This window comes from Nestor notabilis, unplaced genomic scaffold, assembly GCF_000696875.1.
Source record: "Nestor notabilis isolate BGI_N333 unplaced genomic scaffold, ASM69687v1 scaffold3142, whole genome shotgun sequence".
In the NCBI taxonomy this organism is placed as follows: domain Eukaryota; kingdom Metazoa; phylum Chordata; class Aves; order Psittaciformes; family Psittacidae; genus Nestor; species Nestor notabilis.
The window spans coordinates 11993-34139 of record NW_009918582.1 but is presented as its reverse complement, the minus strand read 5'-3'; the positions used below and the strand labels follow the sequence as shown (position 1 = coordinate 34139).

General features: G+C 43.1%; 1 protein-coding gene across 1 annotated transcript in view; it reads left to right on the top strand.

Moving 5' to 3' along the window:
- The window catches only part of FGFRL1 (fibroblast growth factor receptor-like 1), a gene marked incomplete at its 5' end in the record, with an annotated part of 84399 nt that overhangs the window by 50260 nt on the left and 11992 nt on the right, over nt 1-22147 (top strand). The window contains one exon of the mRNA XM_010009767.1: nt 20975-21055. Coding sequence (XP_010008069.1) covers nt 20975-21055 — 81 coding nt within the window. The remainder of the gene's footprint in view (nt 1-20974; nt 21056-22147) is intronic.

Below are 22147 nucleotides of genomic sequence, written 5' to 3'. Positions count from 1 at the left end.
CAGACGTACTCTATCACAAAAATAATCACTTTTCTTGCGACAAAATAAACCGTTCCATTTCTTTCTTGTTTTCAAGGCACCTCATTATCAACTTTGGAAGGAAGTGGCATTTATAATAAGATAAGTCATGTAAATAAGCTGGAAAAAATCTAATGAAAGTCCTTTGTCTTCTTTGGCAAGCACAGCTCCATTAGACCGTGATTCTCCTTTGAAGCTTCAATTACCTGACTTACCACAGCTGGAGCAAGGGAGACATGGCTAATATTTCTGAACAATGTGCATGTGCGTATGTAAGGGGAAGTTACTACCTTTGGGGAAAAACAAAACAAAAAAAGAAGTCTGAGCACGTTTACAGATTGCAGTTTTATTGTATTGGCCAGCTGCTCAGCATCACAGGGTGAAATTTATCCCTGGTGTATATCTCCGCTGTAACCAAGCAGAAGAACAGGACCAATAAAGGCTGTCTCTCCAATAGCCCTAGTGCGACAGCACCAGAGCTGCTTATGCCCTGTTCCCTTTCTCCCATGCACATGGGTGCAATTCACACTTGCATCCACTCATGTCCACATGTGCTTTGGGCTCCAAATGCTGCTTTTGTTGTGCGCACATCAGAAATGCCTTGCATTGCTCCCACGCTAGGCTGCACTGCACAGGGTTCCTGAGGTGTTGTTCTTTGCCACCACATTTATGTCAGGTCATCCCATTGAAAGGTAAATGTCAAGTTCCTCTCACTGTTTTTGGGGGTATGCCTCCACAACTTGCCTTCAGTGTAATGGGGTGATGACAGGTGCAGTTAGACTAGATATCATGGGGAGCAGCATCCATCTAGCCATAGAGACATGAAAGTCTGTGTGTCTTGTCATACAATTCGGCAGAATAAATCAGAATAACTGAGGAATCCCGAGTATTTGAGGGAAATCTTCCCTGCTGTGCTCTGTGCTGCCTAGAGAGCTTCCTCTCAACTCATCCAGGCTACAGGAATTGCCACAGAGAGGCATAAGACTTGCCAGGCAGTAAGACCTATGTGCCTTCTCCCGAATGACACAGAGCCATACGCTTCCTTTCTCTTCAGTCAAGCATTCAGCTGATGCACCGATGAGCTGTACACATGCAGCTTGCCACGGTTTTCTTACAAATTATTTTAATCCTTCTAAACCTCCCCCCCCCTCCATCATTCTGAGTTGTGTAAATAACCTAAAAGAAAATGAGGGCTAAAACCATGGATTTTCTGTCCTTCGTTGGAATGCTTCTCTGGTGTAACTGAGAGGAGAATTTGACCTGCTGTATCCGTTTTTGCAGAGTTCAAACTGTAATTCCAGGCCAGATTCTAATCTGTGCTTCTCGCTCATATTTCACTGAGGCTCCCAAAAAAATACACATGCTGTGGACTCAAGTGCAGCGTTGCAGGCAGTGAGTAACTATTGTCTGGCCTGAAGGGTCTTCTGGAAATAAAGAATAAACCCCCCGATAGTGATCAGATTGCTGAAGTGAACAACCGATGGGTGTTTTAAGTCTTCAATTTGTTTTTATTTGCTTGGAAAAGCAGACCATGTTGGTCTCTAGAGCAAAAGGCAGTTATTGATAGCACTACTTAAGTGAGCAAAATAAAATGCTTGCAATGACAGTTATCAAAGGTTAGGTCCCTAGAGATAAAAAGCTTTTATGTGCATGTACACTCCCAACCAAATCTTTCTGTGAGCTTACAGCAAGTATACAACAATGTGCTTCCCTTCTGAACTTTTTTGGGACATGGCATGGAAAGACTCTAGCAGTCTTCATGAAGTCAAATCCCAGCTGGGTATTGGTTTCAAAGGGAACGATGACTAGCCAGTATGTTAGATATTTTAATTCAGTAAAGCCTCCTGTTCTCCTTGATGTTTGCTAAAGTTACGTTCAGCAGCTGTAGAGGAGAATGTGCACAAGAAACCGAAGGAGAATCCTGTGTCCTCTCCTCATGTCTAACCAATAAATTTTACCACTGAGTAGGCAGGCACAAGCCCCCCTCACCTTGGCCCATGGGGTTGGGAGATGAGCAGCAAGGGGTTTGGGTGGAAGTGGAGCTGGGAGCAGCTGGACCAGGTGCCATTGGTGCTCTGAAATGTCACTTTAAAGGCTATTAACATAGCGAAGGCTTTTGAAGGCTGCTGAACTGTTTGTAGCATAATCCTTCCGCTTTTCTCCTGAAGCACTCTGCATGTGGTACTAATAGACACTGGTGCAGAAGCCCACCGTGCACAAAGCTCCAGAGAGAAAAATGGCAGTAGATGCTTTAACAGCAGAGAGTGGCAGATAATTACTGTTTGAGCTGTAAGTCTGGTACATGCAGGCATTTGAGTCTGACCTGCACCATTTTCAGGTAGATTTGAATTTTCCTGGACTCCAGGGTTACCTGGATCTGGGTGGAACTTCTTGAAAGATAAGAAATTATTAATAGCAGAGGGGGACTTTTGGAAGGGAAGTCTTGAACTTCTTCACATGCCAATACTTTCTGTAGTGTTAGAGAAGAATTCTTTTTGCAATATTAAATAGTTGTTTACAAACATATTTTGGAGAAAGGGGCTGGTTTTGCAGTCAGCCAATACAACAGTCTTTCCTCCAAAGCAACTGCACTGGCTTTTGTTGTCTCTTGCTTTCTTCTGATAGGTTTTGGCTTCTGTAGAATTTGTCTAATCTTACCTTGCCTGAACTGTGAATCAGAGTCTTTAGACCTGCTAGATTACCCCAGGGGATTTGAGGCAAGTCTTTATGCAGCTAATTTCTCACTACTGCCCCGCTTCTCATACTTGGCTCTGGGCTGTCCTGCTCGACCAGACTGGAGTGAAGGAGACAGGAATCTACTTCCCTTCTGAGTATCAACAGTTAAGACATAAGAAAAAGAAACCTCTTTTCTGTCCTGCTATTTGTGAACGCGGTTTTGCTACTCAAAATGTTCTCAGCTTTGACTTTGCGCTACAGGTGTCTCTGCTTTTATGTTCTGTAAGTTATGAGGCATTTAGCTCATTTTCCAAGAGCCTCTCTTTTGCTTTTCACAGGGTGAAGCTCAAATGTGTCATTATGCACTACACTGTGGCTGGTTAAATTACTTTCTTCTTAATGACAATTTTTTCAGTGCTATTTGATCAGCTTGTTTCTTTTCATTGTAATTTATTGCCAGTTATGTTTTCCTTGCTCAGAAGCAGTAATGTATGACATAAAAGCCAGGTCTCCTCTCCCTCCTAGGCTATACTTGTTAACTATGGTCACTCATAGCTGCTGCCATTTTAATAACCAGTTCCTGCGCTTAGATCTTGAGGATGTATGATCAAGAAGTCCAGCAGCCGAGATAATTGTGAAATGCAGTGATTTTGCTAGAAAAAGGCAACCCTTTGCCTTATCTTTCACCTTAGGGAAATGGCAAAGGAGGGAGGTGTTAATCAAGTTGTCCACTCTCTCTCTTTGCATGGAGTAAGCCTGTCTAGACAATTAAATTCTCACCTTTGTGAGACTAGTTGATGCCTGCTCAGTTCCATCGAACAGCATTTCACCTGTTCCCGCTGGAACCTTGCGTCCTTGTCCCTGTTGCAAGATCATCACTCTTTTATCAGACAAACGGCCCATGCTGAAGTGGCTTCATACTGTCCACCATTCCCACAGAGGATATTTGTTGCTGAAGGCAGAGCATTTGTCGCTTCCTCAGCTCTGGTAGGCAGGAGGTTGGATAGGTTCCTGAGAAATGTGCTTTGTGGCCATGACTCGGATGAGTGACTTGTTTTAAAGAATCACAAGCCCAGAGAAACACTTAGGGCCAGGTGGTGTTTATCTTACATGGGGTAGTCCCTTTCCCAGTAGCACATGGGAACATGCTTGTGTACTGTCTGATTTGGTGGATGATGTTGGAAGCTTGTCCTTTGGTTAGATGACAGAAGCACAAACCAGTGTCTACTTACCTGCAGCGTGCAGACAAGCAATATTTTTAAAGCAGCAGCTGTAATAACCATGTTCCCTAAGAATAAAACTGTTCTGGCACAAATTACAAATGGGGCCTTTGACTGTGTATACAGATCAGGTTTTATCATAAAGCCTACTACTTGTTAAGCTCAAAAAACCCCAAGGTGTAGATCAGATCAGGTGGCAAAGAACTCACACAAATAACCTAATAACATATGTTGTCCTAAGGCAACATATTACTAAACAGATGGTATTGCATCTTTCACTGCCTCTCTTTGCATTGCTGCTGCTAAATAGGTGTTTTACCTTCCCATCCAGTAATACCCCTGTGCAGCAAAGGTGTGATTTAGATTTGGTTTCAGGCAGAGACTTTGAAGGGCAAAGGTGGTAATTTTATCCAGGCTTTTTTCTAAGTAATTTGTATTGTTCCTTTGGCTGGGATCTTCTATAGCTTGTGCTTTACATTACCTTTTATTTCTCTTTTCTGTGGCATTGCTTCAGTCTTGTTGATATAATCCCTCAATATACGACAGAGAACACTTCAGCCCTTCAGGGACAGGCCATTGGAGAATAGTTTCAGGTTATTGGGTCTTTCAGTGTTGTTCACATCCATCCCTAACATTAATGTTCTTCATCCATTCTACTCTGAAGCCAATGAAACATTTTAATTGGCTTTAATGTGCTTTGATCAGGCCTGTGGTAGTTGTGTAAAGTGGCTGTCATGGTATACAGGTTGTTAAAAAGGAGTTTGTATTTAGTCTCTCCTTCAAATGAATACCAGCGTTGCTCTTAGTTATTACTAACTCCATATAGTAGGGTCCTGTTGCACAACTGATTGTGGACAGTTGTGCAACCCTTGCCCAAAAAATATGTAATCCTAGTGACAACAGAAAAGGCAGAATTAATATTACCAGGGGTAAAAATCTGAGGCAGTAAGAGGAGTAAATAACTTGCACTGGGCAGAGCTGAGAAGCCATCAGCTCCTCTGTGCAGAGCTGAGAAGCCATCAGCTCCTCTGTGCCTTATACCTATGCCTTATCCTTCCACCAGTTGTTCTTGAACACACCAGCTACTCCCATTTCAGACCAGTGGAAACAGTGTACGTATCCGAAAGCAGAGCCTGGCCCTTTGTATAGGAATCAATTTGCCTATTGCTGTGGAGCAACCACAGGGAAAACGTTTTAACAGTACAAACCCCACATTGTATATGAGATTAGGACAGGAAATACAGGATTGCAAGTTGAAACTGCATGGTAAATTTAAGTGAGTTATACACAGTGTCATACACACAACAACAGGCCTGTCTCTCTGCGTCTGTGCTCGTACCAGAGAGGCTCCCAATTTGGCTGTGTTTATCCTCATATTACTCCCAGTTGGTGGGAACCCATTGCTGCCGGTTTCACAGGCAAGGTCCTGGGCTGCCGGCAGGGAAGGCGGTAGAAGACAGCTAGAGCCTGGCTAAGGCTGTGCTGTCTGCTCTGCTTTTCGTCTTTGAAGGCAAGGAAGGGCAAGAGGCTTCACTGGCCAGTCTCTCTTCTGAGAAATGTCTCCACCACAGTGGTCATATGGTGTGTTTACCCACGGAGGTGGGTATGTGTTCCCCAGCTTTACTGTCTCCAAATTAGCTTTCTAACTTCTTTCTTTTTTTCATCAGTACCTAAAAATGCTTTTTCACTTTTTTATCTTTTCAGAGATAATTCTTTTTTTTTATCTTTTTCAGAGGTAATTCTTTTTCTTTTGATAAGATTAACCCATTGCTCATAGAGCAGAAAACAAAGTAATTTTTCCATTGAGCAAACAAAAGCACAACTGCTGTAATGAATAATGGGTAATTAACCCTTCTTGTCTGGGGGAGATAACATGTAAGACCCACTGCACTACTTTCCCTGTGGAATAAAGTAGCAGTGGTATTAATCCAAGCTAAACATTCAGGTTTTACTATTATTATTATTATTATTACTGCAGTTGTAGATTTTTTGTAGCCAGAGCAGAAGGCATCTGAAATTAAGGTGATAGTTTATCTTCTTATGGCTGCTGGGCACCAACTAACCACTCACACTATAGAAAGGAGATAGCTGCCGTCTGCTCTGTTTTATATGGAATTAATGCCACACCTCAGTTTCCAGGAAGTTTCCAACACAGTTTTCATTTGGAATATCTGCTCACTTGAGTAACATGTAGCTTGGAAATAAAACAGAAGCACTTTTCTGCTTCATTTAAAATGTAATCCCAAACTGTGCCAACTTCAGCCTGGGAATCCAATGGAAAGGTTTCAGTGTGGTGCTTTCTGATTGAATGTCATGTTATGAAGCCTGTTCTGCATATCTGGTGTACTGACAGTGTGTCTACATTAGCTCTTGCTTGTAAAGGGAAAATGTGGTGCATCACCTTCTAGCCAGCTTCTCTGGAGAGCCAGTCTAGCTCCAGATCAGGCAGTTGACCTTGGCTGTCCTAGGGATCAATGGACTTTATGTAGACAGTGTTTAAACGGAGCCAATGGAAATCTGCCCGCTGAGCTGAACAAACTGGGTTGTGCAGGAGGGAGACTTCTCTCTGTTATGAGAAGGTCTTGTGGAAGAGTCTTCTTACAGTTTGAAATGCTGACAAATTATGGTCACACCATCCAGAAGTCAAATTAAGGAAGATTCATGTGGAGGCTGATAGAGTTTTCCAGCGGTATAATTTTTGAGTGCTCAAAGAGCAAAGCCAGCACAGTTAAATCCTGCTTTCCTGCTGTGTTATCTCAAAGGGGATTTGCCAAATCACTCTGACTTTCCTCCCCTTATGTGGGACTCCAAGGGAGCCTGTGGGAGTCAGCTGCGGCTGCCGCTAATACAGACTTCAGGGCATATAGGTAGTGGGGTCTCTAGCCCTTGGAAATGCGTCAGACAGTAGATCTTAGTCCAGGAGTTTACTGTAAAAACAGTGACTAATCTGTGCCCAGATGTGGTTGGTTTGGAGGTACACAGGGATATGTAGTCAGACTTCCTTGCAGCAGGTTGGTGATTGTTCAGTGAGATATTGGGCCAGTTCATTCTGCCTTGAAACTCAGAGATCCAGTGACTTCAGCAGGGAGATGTAGTACCTCAAGCCTATTTTTCTTATAGAAACCTCAGCCATAGATATGATCCAAAAGCCTGTGTTGTTGCTAAGTTCTGAAGAGTTTACCTTTATTTTTTGTTGACAGGAATGGATTTGCTCTTTCATCTTTTTCAGAGCTTCACAGTTATAAGACTTCCTACTTGTTTAGATCAAAGATCTTTCTTTTTTATCTTGTGAATCCCAGCATTTCCATCAGAAATACAGACAAAACTATAACAAATCATTGCAAAAGCTGTTTGGCTTGTCCTTAGTTATCTTCCTCGGGTCTTCAAAAGCACTCATGACTGTGCGGACCACAGCTTGAAAACTTACTTCTTCTCTTGGAAATTCTGCTTTTATTCAAAATATTCCTCTCCATAGTTACTTCTTCCGCTTTACAACTCTCCTTCAGAACAGCCCCTCTCCAGCATTCCTCCCATCCCACTGCCATGATGCTGCCTTTATTCCTGGTTGGATTCCTGAAGCCCTCCCTCCTCCCTGCAGCATTCATGCGTCCCAGCGCAGGGTTTACCCCAGGCTTCCCATTGCGTAGGCCTCTGTACTGCTGCCAGACGATACTCACAGTATATGCTGCGGGTGATTCTCTCAGCCTCTGGAATGAATTATTTTATTGCTGCCAGCTTGTCAGAGAAATCAGCTTGAAAGCTGAGCCAGAGAGCAGCCCTGGGAGCGACCGATCAAAGTGGAAGCAAGTCACCATCGAGCAAAATACATAGGGGAATTGATCAGCTGGACGAGATAAACGCTGTCTTATAAGAGACATTCAAAAGAACCAATTAGGCTCTGGTAGGGAACCAGGTCTTACATTTAAAGCTCATAAATATACGAATTGTGATAGTCTAATTAAGTGTTGTTGTTTCCCAGGTTTTGAGGGGTTTTAAGGGTATAGTTTTCTGTTTAACTGCTGTTCTTGTAAAGATCTGGCATGGTCTGGGGCATTTTTCTCTTCTTGGTTACCTCACAAGGAATTTGCATTCCCACTCTGTGCCTGCGTTTTGGTGTGCGTGCTGCCACTGAAAAGGCTGTGAGCCATAAATAAAAGAACAATATGACCACAAGCACCCCCTGCAGAGGCAGAAGAAAGGCATGAGTTAAATAATATGCCAGAGAAAATCATAGACCAGATAAGTTACCCACCCGTGATTATTTTTGGGCCACAATGAGATATTTCCAATAGTAAGAAAACTGCTCTCTTCTTTTTTTTTTCTAGTGATTTCAAACCATTAGCCTATTACAATTTGCTTCAATTTTAGTTGGCTGTTTGTCAAGAGAGAAATCACCAAAGGTCACTTACGAGCACCACAGAATCAACTGCATATATGTTTCTGAAGCAGAAAGAGGTTTTTCATGTATTTCTGACACTTTCAGCCATTCAGACTCCTACATCTTGAAAGAAAACACATGTCAGGTGTCCCATTAATCTGGTTGCCATGAGATTATGGCTTGCAAATTGCTGATTTTGGATATGGATGCCTGGTCCATTTAAACGACTTCAGCATAAATAGCAATAATAGACTACAGTGGCACAGCCTTTCAGAGAACGGGACGAAAAGCTGTGCTTGTTAAAACCAAAAGATACCCCAGAAACAGGAAATTTAATATTATTAATGAAAACAGAAAGAATTATTAAGAATGTTTTCACACGACAGAGTTCCTCATTCAGGATGTATTTACCAAGGGGTCTTGCTGAATCTTTTTTCCTTGAATGTGTCTGCAGCACTGCAAACGTTCCCCCTCTATAACCTGTAATGTATTTGTAACATTTAGGTGTAATCTGTGAGGCAGGGCCTCTGCTCTAGGGCGTGGGAGATTTGGGCCTGTGGGACTTGCAAGGCTACAGGTGCAGAAGTTGAAGTCAGTCAGATCTGTGGCATGGATAGGGGTTTCCCCGGAGTTAGGAGAAGTGAAGAGTAAGCCCTGAGTACGCTGCAATCTGACTGCACACAGGCTATTCTCACAAGGTTTCCGTTTTCAAGGTTTGGATGTGTTTTGGCATTAGAGTTCTCCTTTTAAGCTGATTCTCTGCAATTTATCAAGGTTCAACCACAAGTCATAATTACCCAAGGGGACAACAGCACATGGATGCAATGAAATGCATTCATAAAAGTGCTTGGTTTTGTATTGATGGGGCTCTAACCGCTTGTTATCTCTGAGCATGATTTAGAGGGACATGAATGTAACATCTCAGCCTTATGCATTCATAACTCCTTCCATCAAAAAATCTTGAAGCATTTTACACACAGATGTAACCAGATAATATGTCCTGTTGTCTGTGTGGCATGTCCAACATCAGTTATCATCATTCTAAACCATATGCCAGGGTCTAGAGTATTCCCTGAAGTATTTTACTTACATGGGAGGAATACATGTAAATAGAATATCTGGCAATCTATGAATGGCTCACAGGATTTTAATCAACTGCACAGTTTTAAATTTGGCATTTAAATCCCTCTCACATCTGTTGTTTAAAATAGCCAACAGTGTGTGGGATACATTCAGTATGCAATATTCATATGAGTATGTTAATAATAGTATACATTAGCACAGTAAAAAACTAAGGTGTGTAACTGCAGTGCTTGTTAGAGTAAGTAGAGGTTTTGGAGAAAGTTTAATAGTAAGAAATAAATATTTCCCCCTCACAGATAATACTGAGATAAATTCTTCGTGTTTTGAATAGAGAACTTAAATGTTCCCATTTGCACCCTTGGTACGCACTGTGGCTTCCAGTGCTCTCCAGAAGCAGTCCTTATGGGGTAAGCCACATAGAAAACTAATAAACTGCAGCTACTTTAGCTTCTAAATATCAAAGAAGGTGAAATACTTCTTGGAAAAAATAATTTATGGACCTTCTAGGTAAGGCCTTAGGCAACACCTAGCTTTGGTTAGGTGTTAGCTGGCTCTGGTTCATTGACAGGCACCGAATTCATTGCAGCCCTGGTCTACCTTCTCAATGCATGTGAATGGTCTCCATGCCCTCGTTCCCTATCTGCAAAACAGTATTACTCACATAAACTCTGCCATTCTTTCTTCTTCTCAATGAAGCCTTTAAAAGTGGTTCAAGGTACAACGTGCACTAACATGGGGTGTGTTGTGTGTCTGACTGTAGAGGGTTCTGAGTGTTGGGGAAAACTGTACCCTGACTCTCCAAAATAGGGAGTAACTCTGCAACTGAGCACCCAAAAGCTCTTGAATTCTAGCTAAAATAACCTTGGGTTTCACATGTTTTCTTAGGTAGCTTCTGTCTTCGTTCCTTTCTGGTCCTGCGTTGGTTGTTGTTCTCATACACTGCCGGTCATGTGCTAGGACAGGCTTTTAAAAAAATAAATAAGTAGAGTGCAAAAAAGCACAAGGGAATTTCACTCCACCCCACAGGAATGACTGTACTACACTAGTCATTGTTTGAAGCGTGCTTTAGGAATTTGTAATGACAGCACTGGGATTACATAGTTAATTGTGGAGCAACCATTTTTACAATTTGTGTTTTACCCCACATGGAAAGCTATAATTTACTCCAAGTAATTAGGTTAGGTTTAATTTTGGCGAGACATAGGCCCATATTATCCCATGTAATATACTGTAATCCTCACATCAGGTGAGGTGCCAAGTATTCCGTTTGTTTTAGGAGCCAACAAAATTGCCACTTGTCCAGAGTTGTTCTTGGACAGAATTTTGAAAGTGGTAACATTGTGCTACTTAAACTAGTTTATTATTAGTCTGACAATGGTCCAGAAATATACGTATTAGTCATTGAACATTATGTAGAAGGTATATGGCACTTTGTATTTAACAGCGTAGGGACAATGTTCAAAGACTTGACATCTTCAGACACTGAGGCTACTTTCTGTCTTTCATGATTGGACCCCAAAATGTTAATTTCTGTAGCTTCTTGTCATGCTATAAAGCATAATCGTCAGGGAGATTCCCCAACAACATTCTGTGCCTTACTGAATATGACTAACACCTTAAACACAAAGATTTTTGTATGTTCTATAATGTCCAATTAAAAACTGTCATCCTCTGTTGATCTTTTAGCACCTTCCATTTATAGGTGCTGTTATTTCTTGAAATCAAAGTTAAAGCATAATAAGCTAATAACGGATCTTGATGAGGTGTGATTTCTTGCCTCAAGCAAGCACACAAGGGGCTCACTTTTCCCATTAAAGATGTTAAGCAACGGTCCTCTGAGAATTTGCTTCATTTGGTAATTGTCATACTCTATAGGATGTTTCATTTTCTTCCACAGGAGTTATTTTTACTTTTCTACCAGAAGACTCTGAAATATGTAAGCCCATAAAGAACGTTTCAATAATTTTTATTCTGTTGTTGAAGAAACAGCTGGATCCACATTCCTGTCTGTAAAGTCCAGTCCTGCAATTCCCAGTTCATCGTGATGGATTGAGTGATTCCGCACTAAGGAATTAACTCAGTGTTTGGAAGGGACAGGGTTGTATGATTGATTATTTTTGTTTGATTATAAATACCATCCAAAAATAATTTGTGTACTCAGTCACTGGCATATGTGACCTCCCTTTCTTTCCAGCTCCTCTGGAGATTTCTTTGTGCTGGCTATTTCAAACATGTGAAGGGAAATAGAACAAGTATCTATGATGTCCCTACATGTCTTGGTGAAGGAAATAATACAGATCGATCAGTGCTACTAGGAAGGAGAGGGATAGAGGTATAACTTTATGGGGAGCAGCAGCTGCATAGTGGTTAAAATAGAAGGCTGAGAGCCAGGTCTTATCAGTTTATCCTTGGCTCTGCTGTAATCTTCTTCTTATCATTAACCTTGCATTAGTCCTTTCAGTGGCATGCCTCCCTCCCCCAACCCTGAGCAATTTAGGATTGTTGAAGATGGAATTTTGGCCTATGTTCTTGAGTGGAGTGTTCATACCACCTCGCTTTTGGCAACCACGTGGCTGAGGCGCCCTCCATCATCTCTTTGACAGTCAGGGAAGAGTGATAGATGTCAACCTGACCTTCTTTTCATTCTCACTCCTCACTAGCGCACTGGAGTTAGGTTTCTGAAGTAAAGGATTATTTCAACATCTTTATTTGTCAGATAAACATTAAATTCACATAATTCTTCCATGTGTTTATAAACTTATTGTCAGGAATAATAAATATAAATATAAGTAATAAACTTTTCTTCTCAACTCTCAAGACCACCATCATTCCCCCACCAAGCCAAAACAGGTGGATGCTAAGATTTGTGTTTCTTGAGGAACACTCCGTGTCTGCAGTGCCCAGGCAGTAAACTCTTTAAACTGGGTCTGTCTTTTGTGCTGTGTATGAAACAATGTCTAATATAGTGGGAACCTGTCTCTGAGAAATCCATGATGCTATCGTGTTGCAAGTAACAATTAAAAACACTGGGAAATACTACCAGTTTATTCAAGCTGTCTTTTGGGTAATTGCTGTCTTTTTGGTGCTCCTATTTCATGCTCAGAAAGTGCTGGTGACAAGGCAGAAGCCTAACCACTTGTCTTCTTCTGTGATTCCTTCTCCCTTTCATCCTCTCCAGTAGCAGATCAAGAACATAACCGCAGACTGGTGCCTGTGGTGCAGGGCTCTTGGGGCTGCTGTCTGTGTGTGCTGGAGATTGCTGGTAACAAGTAACCTCAACAACAACAACAAAGAAGGAAGGCTTGTTTTCTTGCCCCCTATAGAATGGAGACCTGAAGGCAGGCAGGAAGTCCTGGTGACTGGAGGAGTCGGCATGATGGAAGGCCTGTAATTGCCTTTTCAATGTAATTGTCATAATGGTAGGCCAGGGAATTGCAGTGGTTCAGTGGAAAGCTTCAACCATTTCTCATTGTGGTTCTTTGTGTGGTTACAGCAGGAGCTGGAGCACCCCTATGTGCAGATGTGCCATGACTGAGAATATCTCAGATGACTTTGTGAGTTCTGTGGGTAGCGATAGACCACAAGGAGCAAGGGAAGAGCTGAATCTTCAGTGAGGCTTCTCCTTCCACAGCTTCACGGAAAGTGGTTGAGGAATGAAGGGGAGAAAGAGTTAGAAAGAAGGTGCAGATCTGAACCAGATACAGAGACATGGGCACAAAGAAGGGGAGGAGAGAGATGAACTCGGAACCAGCCCATAATATAAGCTGGCTCTGATATGTCTATGCTACCCCATAGTCCCTCCTTCATTCATTCTGGGAAAGGGAGTTAAGTGTTCTTTGATCTTAGAGCAGTTGCTTCTGATAAATGTTCACCTGTGTGTTGAGATGTGGGAAGCAGCAAAAACCACCATTTAAGATCTTCATCATCTACAGATAATAGGATGGGCCTGTCCCTCCTTATAACTTAAAAATGTGAGTTACTGATCTAGCTAGGGACAGAAGTCTTGTTCCTTCACTCCCCAGCCAGGGCTTTGGTCTGCACACTGTGGAGCCTCTCCAGTGTTTCAGGAGGCAGGTGGTCTGCAAACATTTCTTTTTCAAAGCATCCTTCTTGCAGAGACATTCCCGGTGCTGGGGCTCAAGTGAAATCCATGGAAATTTTTTGTATGGAATTTCTCATGAAAATGGCCAGAGCTGAAAATACCAAAAAGCCACTAACAGAAACATTTTTTTAGTTTTTATTGTCAGGAAATTCCACTATCAATACCTCTGGTTATTTTTGGAGCCAGAGGCACTAGGCAGTAAAGTCTTCAGTGTCCATTACAGAGACAAATTCTCTGCAAGTAACCTTTTAGTTTGTGTTGGTTTTGTTGTGGGCTCTTTTTGAGAGGAGTAGAGTGTTCCTTGGCTGTGCAATCCTCTGACTCGGTTTCTTCTTTTTCATTTTGAGAGGTTTTTTTGGCTATGCCTGTGGAGAGGGGGTTCCTCCATGAGATCTTTTTATTTCCTTCCAAATATTCCTGATCCCTTTGCTTTCTCTGTGCCCTTCCAAATAAGTTCTAAACACATTTCCTGTCTTTTCATACCACTGTTAATACAGTAGGTGACACTGTTAATATAGTAGGTAGGTTAAGGAATGATGAGCATGAGATGAAGGCTTGATGGATGAACTATGGAAAACAGTCAGAGTAGTATCTAAGAGTTACACCAGGTTTGTGTTAGTGGGATGAGTTCATTGGAGTTTTGTCCTATCTGCTTCTGGCAGAAAGGAGGGTTCAGTGAGGAGGCTTGTAAAATTAGAACTCATTGATGGGAAGAAATTCAGAATCAATGAAGATGAGGACTTTGCATCGTAATCTTTGTCATGATTTCTAATCAGGCTTGGGATTCATCTATGCATAACCAGTCCCAAGGGTCCTGAAGGCATAATTCAGACCTCACAAAAGCACAAAACAAGCTGAAAAAAAATCACAGGATCTCAAAAATGAGTGTTCTGTTCTTTTTCTTCAAGCTTTTGGGGTATATTTGTGTAGAGTCATTCAGATATGTTAAGAATTGTTATTCAATAACAAAAAAAAAGTAATTAGATTCCCAAATAGTCACTTGTCAGGATCAAGGTCCTCCAGAAACACCTTAAATATCACAAGATGAAACCATAAAATTCTGGCAGCCTGGTAGCTTTGAGAAGAAAATCATCCCAGTAGGTTCGATGTGTTTCCCTGGTCACTGGGGGTTAATACCAGCTGAAATACTACTGAAACCTGGAGTGTTAATCCACATTAAGGAGATCTGAAGAAAACAAGTGCCTTAATCCCGACAAACGCAGTGATAAAGTTGTTACTGACTGCCTACATACATACCTCGCGGACCATTCATCTGGGCATCAGATGAACCAGTCAAGATAACAGAAGACTCCCTAAAACAAAGTACAAAATTATCTTTCCCTTGGGTTTTCCCTCAAATTCCTGAATTTATCTGAGATAAACTGCAGAGTCCTACTTTCAGATTGTCCTTACTTTCATGTGTGTTTACCTTCCATCTGCTGCACCATCAAGGCTATTGAAAAATAAGTCCAATCACTGCCTGGTCTAAGTCTATGGTGCTTTCCCATCCCTCAGTTTTACTGGTTAGGCTCAGCAGAACAAATTCTGATTAAGTCCTTGGAAGGCCCAAGACCCAGCTCCAACAAGCAGCTTGTGTTTTGTCACTCACTAGACATCTGCAGCAGCGAAGAACATTGGGGAGCAAATACGATGTGCAGATATGAAGCATCTGGGTAGATGCGGGAGTCAGCTCTTAAAGCTGGCATGCAGAGAGATCTCTTTCATTCATCCATGGGAGAAAGCCTCATTATAATTGTTCAAGCCTGACTGGATTACATCACTTTCCCCCTCATTTCACTCCCTCCCTGCTTACCTCCCTCCTTTTATTTACACCCCTTGTTCGGCGGCCGCGTTCAACGGGGGCTGCCTTAATGATGCATGCTGATCGCTTCATTCCCCATTGCCCCCCCATCGCCTCCCCCAGTGCTTTGAAGTGTGCTCAGGTCTCAGGCTCCAGTTCAGAGGTCACTTTGTTTATTTATGCAAAGCTGGCTCATCTGTGAAATGGGGTTTTCAAGGCCTCTGACATCAAAGACTCCAAAGCTGGTCCCATCAAGTCAGAGCAGGGACGGGCCTTGCATTATAACAAATTAAAGCAACTTTGTGAGTTATAGAGAAATATTACAGCTAGGTTTTTTGCTTCAAAAATGATTGTTTTGACTCGTGGTTGGATGCTCAGCACATAATATTGGCCTGAAAACCAGTTATACCCATTGGCTAAAACATGAAGCCTTTACGGAGAGTCTTGATCCTGTTTTGGTAACAGTCTGTGCATATTTCCCATCAGTTTCTCTCGGAGCCGGACCAGTATGCAGAATTTTCCATTTGTTTTAATTTTTAAGAGGGAAGGGAACAATTCTGCTCTGGTTAAAAACAGTAACTACACCCCACTTACATGGTACTCTTTGCCCCATAGGATCTCCAAAATTCTATGTCAATTGGTGGAGTTAAATACAGAAATCCCTTTTCTGCAGAAGTCCAGCCTATTCTGGGGCAGGGAGTAGACTGAAAACACACATGGCAGGAGATATGAATAGAGCATCATGCTTTCTGGGGTAAGAAAGGGCAATCTGGGCCATGACATCAGCATTAATAATCAAGGCCTTGTACACTCAGATGCATCAAGTCTCATGCAAAACCAGTCCCATAACTAACCCCTGCAGCCCTACCACACTTCCCCAGCACAACACCAGCATCTCAGTTCTAGGGCATCTCAGACCTAGAAGCCAGCTTGGATTGAGATACTGGAGCAAGAGAGAGGCAATGGCTGGAGAGCAGCTGGGGATCACGCCACTGGCTTGACATTCCTGAGCAATGGGCTGATGCCTCCGGATCCATCCTGGCTCTGTCTTGTGTGGCCAGGTGTGGTATTTGGAGGGCAAGGGGCTACATGAGTTTGTCCCATGTGTCCAAGTCTATCACCTGAGGTGATACTGGGGCCTTTCACTTCAGGTTTTTTGGCCAGCCAGCCTGCTTTGTAGCACCATGGAACCAGTTTGTACAGTGAGGACACCTAAATCGTGTGTGTTTTCTTAGCCTCAGATACTCGTGACATAAAATTAGTCAGTGATTATTTTTCAAGGCAGGTTTTCCACTTCGTCTTCCAACTGGCTGCTCTCCTAAGCCTGTGATACTCTCCAAGAAGGACAGTACAGGATGACCTTCCAGTATAGGTCACAGAAAAGGGATCTTGTAGGAAACTTCAGCAGCTCATCCCTCTTAGCCCTGACTCCTGCGGTAATCTGCTGACAGCAAAGCTGGCAATGCTGCATAGCTGGTCCCTGCCGCCCTTTGGCTGCAGGCTGAGTTTTCTGTGTGTACTTATCACCCTGACCTGCCTGCCTCTGTGGGAGGTGACAAGAGCATGAGTAAGAAATCCTCTTATTAGGTCATTTTTTAATATAGCTAAGACTCATGTGATTCCAGCTAGTAACTCATTTTGTATGCTGGCCGTACACATCTGAATGTGGCTCATTTTTTCATGTCCACTCTCTGTCTAATAAGAATATTATCAGGCCAGATGCATTTGTAAAGCTTGGGGTGAAATGCAAACAGCAGGTCTTCAGATCTGGCACTATTAACCAGGCTACAGACTGCAGGTTTGGGCTGAACCAGATGCTTCTGAGCTTTCAGGAAACTTGGCTTTGCTTTCGGTGTTGTAGATCTCTTCTTAGAAGTAAGCAAGCTGAGCAAAGTGCTTTTGTGGTACAGAAAGATACCCATCCTTGCTAGCACAGGGACTAGGACAACTGTAAAAGTGTTTCCCTACCACTTGATGTTAAAATTAAAAAATAAGAAAGTTCATCAAAACAGAGAGAGAGAGAGAGATTCTTTCCATCCAGTCTCAGTACTAGCTTTGGATGGGGCAGGTGGAAGTTAAATCGTGGTGTTACCTGAATTAGACAGAGGTCCTCCATTCAAAGGGTGTTCCTGAGATATCCATCTCCCGTAGTGCTGTTACACTTTATGTAATAATAAGGTCTTTTTTTGTCTCTTTTTGAGACCACAGTTCAAAGCTTAAGACTCTCACCCAAGGTGCAAGAGGGGAGGTTCAAATCCCTCTCTGAATGCAGCAGAAGAGGGACTTGACCCTGGGTCACCCACATCCCAGGTTAACACTTTATCACTGTATCACTGGCTATTCTGCTGCCTCACTCACACTTTTGAGTTTGACTGGAGATTATTGAGCTTCAGGAAACCTTCCCAAAATTAGTTTCACCCAGTTTCTGAATCTCATGAATCCCCTTCTTTTTCTACAGTTCTCAAGTGTGAGCATTCAGATGCAGTCACTGAAGGTAAAGCCCAATTCACTGCATATTGTAATTGCAAGGGAGGCTGCTGTAACATCCCTCACCCAGTGTGCAGCTCCGGAGATGGGCAGGAGTAGTTTTGCTTTACATGAGTTTCCATGTTTATGACATTTTCACCCCCTCAAGACTTCTATGTCTTGTTGTTGACGTTACCACATTCCTAGCAAGCATGGAACGAGTTCTAGTGGATCCAAACCAACATGCCTGAATAATTCCAGTCACTTATTTCAGTCTTGCTCCTCTGTCACATTACTTCTTTCATAGTTCAGCATGGTAGCATCAGTTATCCTGATCTCTTGCCCTCTCCAATGTCTTTTTCTGGGTTTGGTAGGTTACTCCGCAGGTTTGCGATTTGACAGGATAACAACTGAAGAAGTATCTTCAAAGGGTCAAACCGATTCAGGACAATTTTACTTACATCAAAAGCTTGGCAGCATGTCAAGAGGTGTTGAGAACACCAGTCACTCCTTGTGTGTAGGCAGGAGGAGCGCGCATGGGCTGACATACTGTAACATGAGGCAGGAGGCAAGGGAGGATATACTGCTCTTTGTACATCAAGCTGAGTAGGATTAAGATATAATGGACAGAACATCGCCACTTAAACATCTTAACCACTTTTAAGATATTCAGCAGTTGACAATGGGCAGGAATCCTACCTCTCTGACCACAGGTTTTCTTTCTTCTCCGTTACTCAATACATTTCTCTAATTGTGCTAAGGGGTTTACTAAGTCCTCTGTCAGACATGACCCAAGATTTAGTCCATAGCACTACTGATATTCATGTGAATAAATACGTACAGGTGCCAGAAGATAATCGAATCAGTATTTTGACTGAAAGGAGACAATCTCTTACGTACAAGCCATCATATATAATGGGTATATTTATATTCTCTGCTCTCAGTTTGGCAAGATAATGAAAATATATTTGCTAAACACACGAGTTATTCACCTCCTCTGTAACACAGGCCAGCCTTGGGGGAGACTGGATGGTACCTCTGCACGTATGGCACTGCATGAGAGTTGATGTTTCCTGAGTGTGATTGTGGTCTATGCCACTTCTGTGTGGTTTGGGATGGGAGCTGACCGGGGCACCCAGGAAAGCCTCTGAGTTTCCAGTGATGGATAGAGTTTAAGAGGGAGGTGGGAAGGGGCAGTCAGCTGGAGTGAGCTGCTCAAGTAAGAGCACGGCACGCTGCTGCCCTGACAATCTTCTTTTCCCCTCGAAGTGACAGCTGTACATACCTCCAGGGGAAACTGTGCCGAAGTAACCACAAGGAGAAGGGAAAAATCCGCCAGGGTCGAGGGGGGACAAACCCATATGGTATTGCAGCCTCTCTGCTTAAGGGACAGCAGCAAATGAGAGCGGAGCATTTGTTGGCATAAAATGCCCCATGCTGAAGAGCTGGAATGATTTTCCAAAATAGCAAGAAACTGGGGTGAGGATGGGGTTAAACACACATTCTTCTCACACAAGGACCGCACACGTGTTTGTGTACTAAATGCTGTTGAAGTACAACCCAGCTTCTAAAGGGCAGTCCTACTATTTGTACATGTTTTGGGGGTTGATGATTGGTGTTCATGTGTAAGCTAAGCTAGTTCTTTCCTCTGCTGCAGAGATTACAGGGATAAATTTCCTCTATTTTGCTCATGAGACCTTTTTCTTACGGGTTTTAGGAGTTGGGTGCTTAGAGGGATTTAGACCTTAGGTCAGATATTTCCACTTCTCTTGATTTTATGGACTTTTTTACACCATTGTGGAATAGTTCCTTATTGAGGTGAACTTTTTCCCAGTCTTTACCTCGCCTATCTCTGAAAATCAAACTTCACACACTTGAGTACACTTTAGATAGGAGTTGAGTAGCTCTTGATCAAGATCTTCACCTTAAATCCAGCTGATGTATGGCTCTGTCCCACCTGTAGAGCACAGAAGTAGTCTTGGAAGAGACATACTTTGCTGCCCAACATCCCTCAGGTGGACCTGCCTCCTGATGTGATGCATTGCTATAAGAGGATACTCTGAGCTGAGCGCGCAGGAGAGGTCAGGCTGTTACTGGAGGAATTAAAGCTTCACATCTGGGCATTGCAGAGGTGTGAGGCCACCAGCATCACCAGGGTTGCAGATTGAGTCTCGGGACACTCTCCTGCTCGCTTGGCCCTTGCAGAGACCTTGTAGGTGCCCATACCCCAGTGGCAATTTGAAGTGGGAGCTGCTGAAGAGGTGTAGGTTTCACCCTGTAGCGATTTCTATTTCTCCTAGCAGTACAGGGCACAGAGTTGAGATCTTGGTGCTGTTTTGTAGTACTGGTGTGGACAACTGGGGTGATAAGGGACAAAGTGGTATGTTGTCAATACAGGTGGATAGGTGGTCTTAATAAAAACAAAAACCAAGCCCACAACAAAACACAAACAGCTTTTCAATTCAATGTTGCATTCTCCAGTTGTAGCTTTGCATTCAGCATCCCTTGAGGGCTCATTTGACCCCACGCCTACTTGCTTTCCTGATTTTGTATGGAAACTGAAAGGCGAATTAGTGGCCCTAATTCCACTGCTTGTGCTCTGTGTGACAGAACACATAAGTCTTGCCCCAGCTCCTAGGTTTAATTATCTGTAATTTTGATTTATACCATTATTTGCATCAGATCAGCTCCTCCTAGGGAACAGCAACCTGTAAGCATAAACAAAGAGACTTTTGCCAGCTATTAATGTAACACTGATTAATCTCCTATTGCTGTGGTAGCCTGCCAAAAAGCACATAAAGTAACAAACTAAATTGTTCATTAAACTGGCCAGGCTGTAAGTGCCAGGATCTGGATGCCAAATGTATGCTGAGTGTGTTTCAGATGCGTGGTGCCTCCAGGAGCAAATGCAAACTCTTGTTATTGTACTGCTGTACTGCAGGAGGCCTTCTTAACAAAGAGTCATATTAGAGAATCTCCGAATGGTTTGGGTTGAAGGAACCTTAAAGCTCATCCAGCTCCAACTCCCTGCCATGGGCAGGGACACTTTCCACTAGAGCAGGTTGCTCCAAGCCCCTGTGTCCAACCTGGCCTTGAACACTGCCAGGGATGGGGCAGCCACAGCTTCTCTGGGCACCCTGTGCCAGCGCCTCAGCACCCTCACAGGGAAGAACTTCTTTCTAATGCCTAACCTAAATCTAGCCTCATCACCCCTTTCCTTTCCTTTGCAGATGATGCCAGCTCAGGAAAGGACAGCCAGGTACCTGAAGGCTCCAATGGAGAATATGAAGATCATTCAGGGAAGCAATGGGGTAAGGAGCAGTGCATGTTTTTGTGTTTTCCTTGGCTCTCGGTCGAGTGCTGTTCACATGGCACATTTTTCAGTTGCTGAAGGGAAGGAAAAGCAGAGCGACTGGAGTGAGTTCTCCCCAAAGATGGTCAAATAATAAACAGAGCGTTAGCTGAACATGGTGTGATCCCGTCCAAGGGTCCTTCTGCAAAAGGGAGGCCATGGTCGCTGTAGGGCCCCTGCCATATAACCCAGCATGGTTCTCCCTTGCATTTGTTTTTCTGGGCAGTGACTTTCTTTTGCATGTGCAGCTATTACAGCTTTCATAGACTCTATAAAAGGCATATTGACTTTTACAGCAAAAATTCCAAAAGCCTTCAGTGCCAACATAGCACTGCTCCCACTGAGGGCAAAGGGGAGCTTGACTTCACTTCAGGAGAATTAATGTTAGGCCAAAGCTGAGTATTTCCTAAAATCACCCTCCCTTTTAGACACCTGCATGAACTTCTCTAAGCCCTGGGCTTTTTAAGCATAGGATTTTGATGCTGTTGCAGAACTTTGGGGAACTGCTGAAATCTCCCTTGGAACAGGTTCTGAACCGCAAGACTTGCAGGTCCAGCGTTTGGTCCAGCCACTCCTGGAAGGAAATAAGTTGTCAGGCTCATGCCAAACAGCTTTTGGCCATTACTGACAGGAGTGCAATGTGAGTTTATGACCTCAAGGGATGAAGCACAGCATTTCCATTTTGCTCCAGTACATCCCTCCTTTTAATTTTACAATACAGAGGTGGTTTTGTACTACATTTGTGGCGAGGGAGTAACCTCATAGCAGTGGTGGAGGTGGAACTGTGAAGTTTTCACCATACGAGTCCCCACCACTTGAGCTGAGGCCAGTTTTCTTCAGGGGCTGTCAAACAAGGGATGCTGTGTGTTGTGGTGCAGCCCAGGCCACACTTGAAGGAGGAAGAGCCATAATAGCTTTGAATTACAGATTCACCTGAGACTGAGCTTGCACTGGGAGAGGAAGGTAACATCCACTTATTCTGGAAAAGGATGACAACATTTAGAGCAAGAGAAAGGGTGGCACAGATAAACTACAGGTCAGGAGTCTTTCA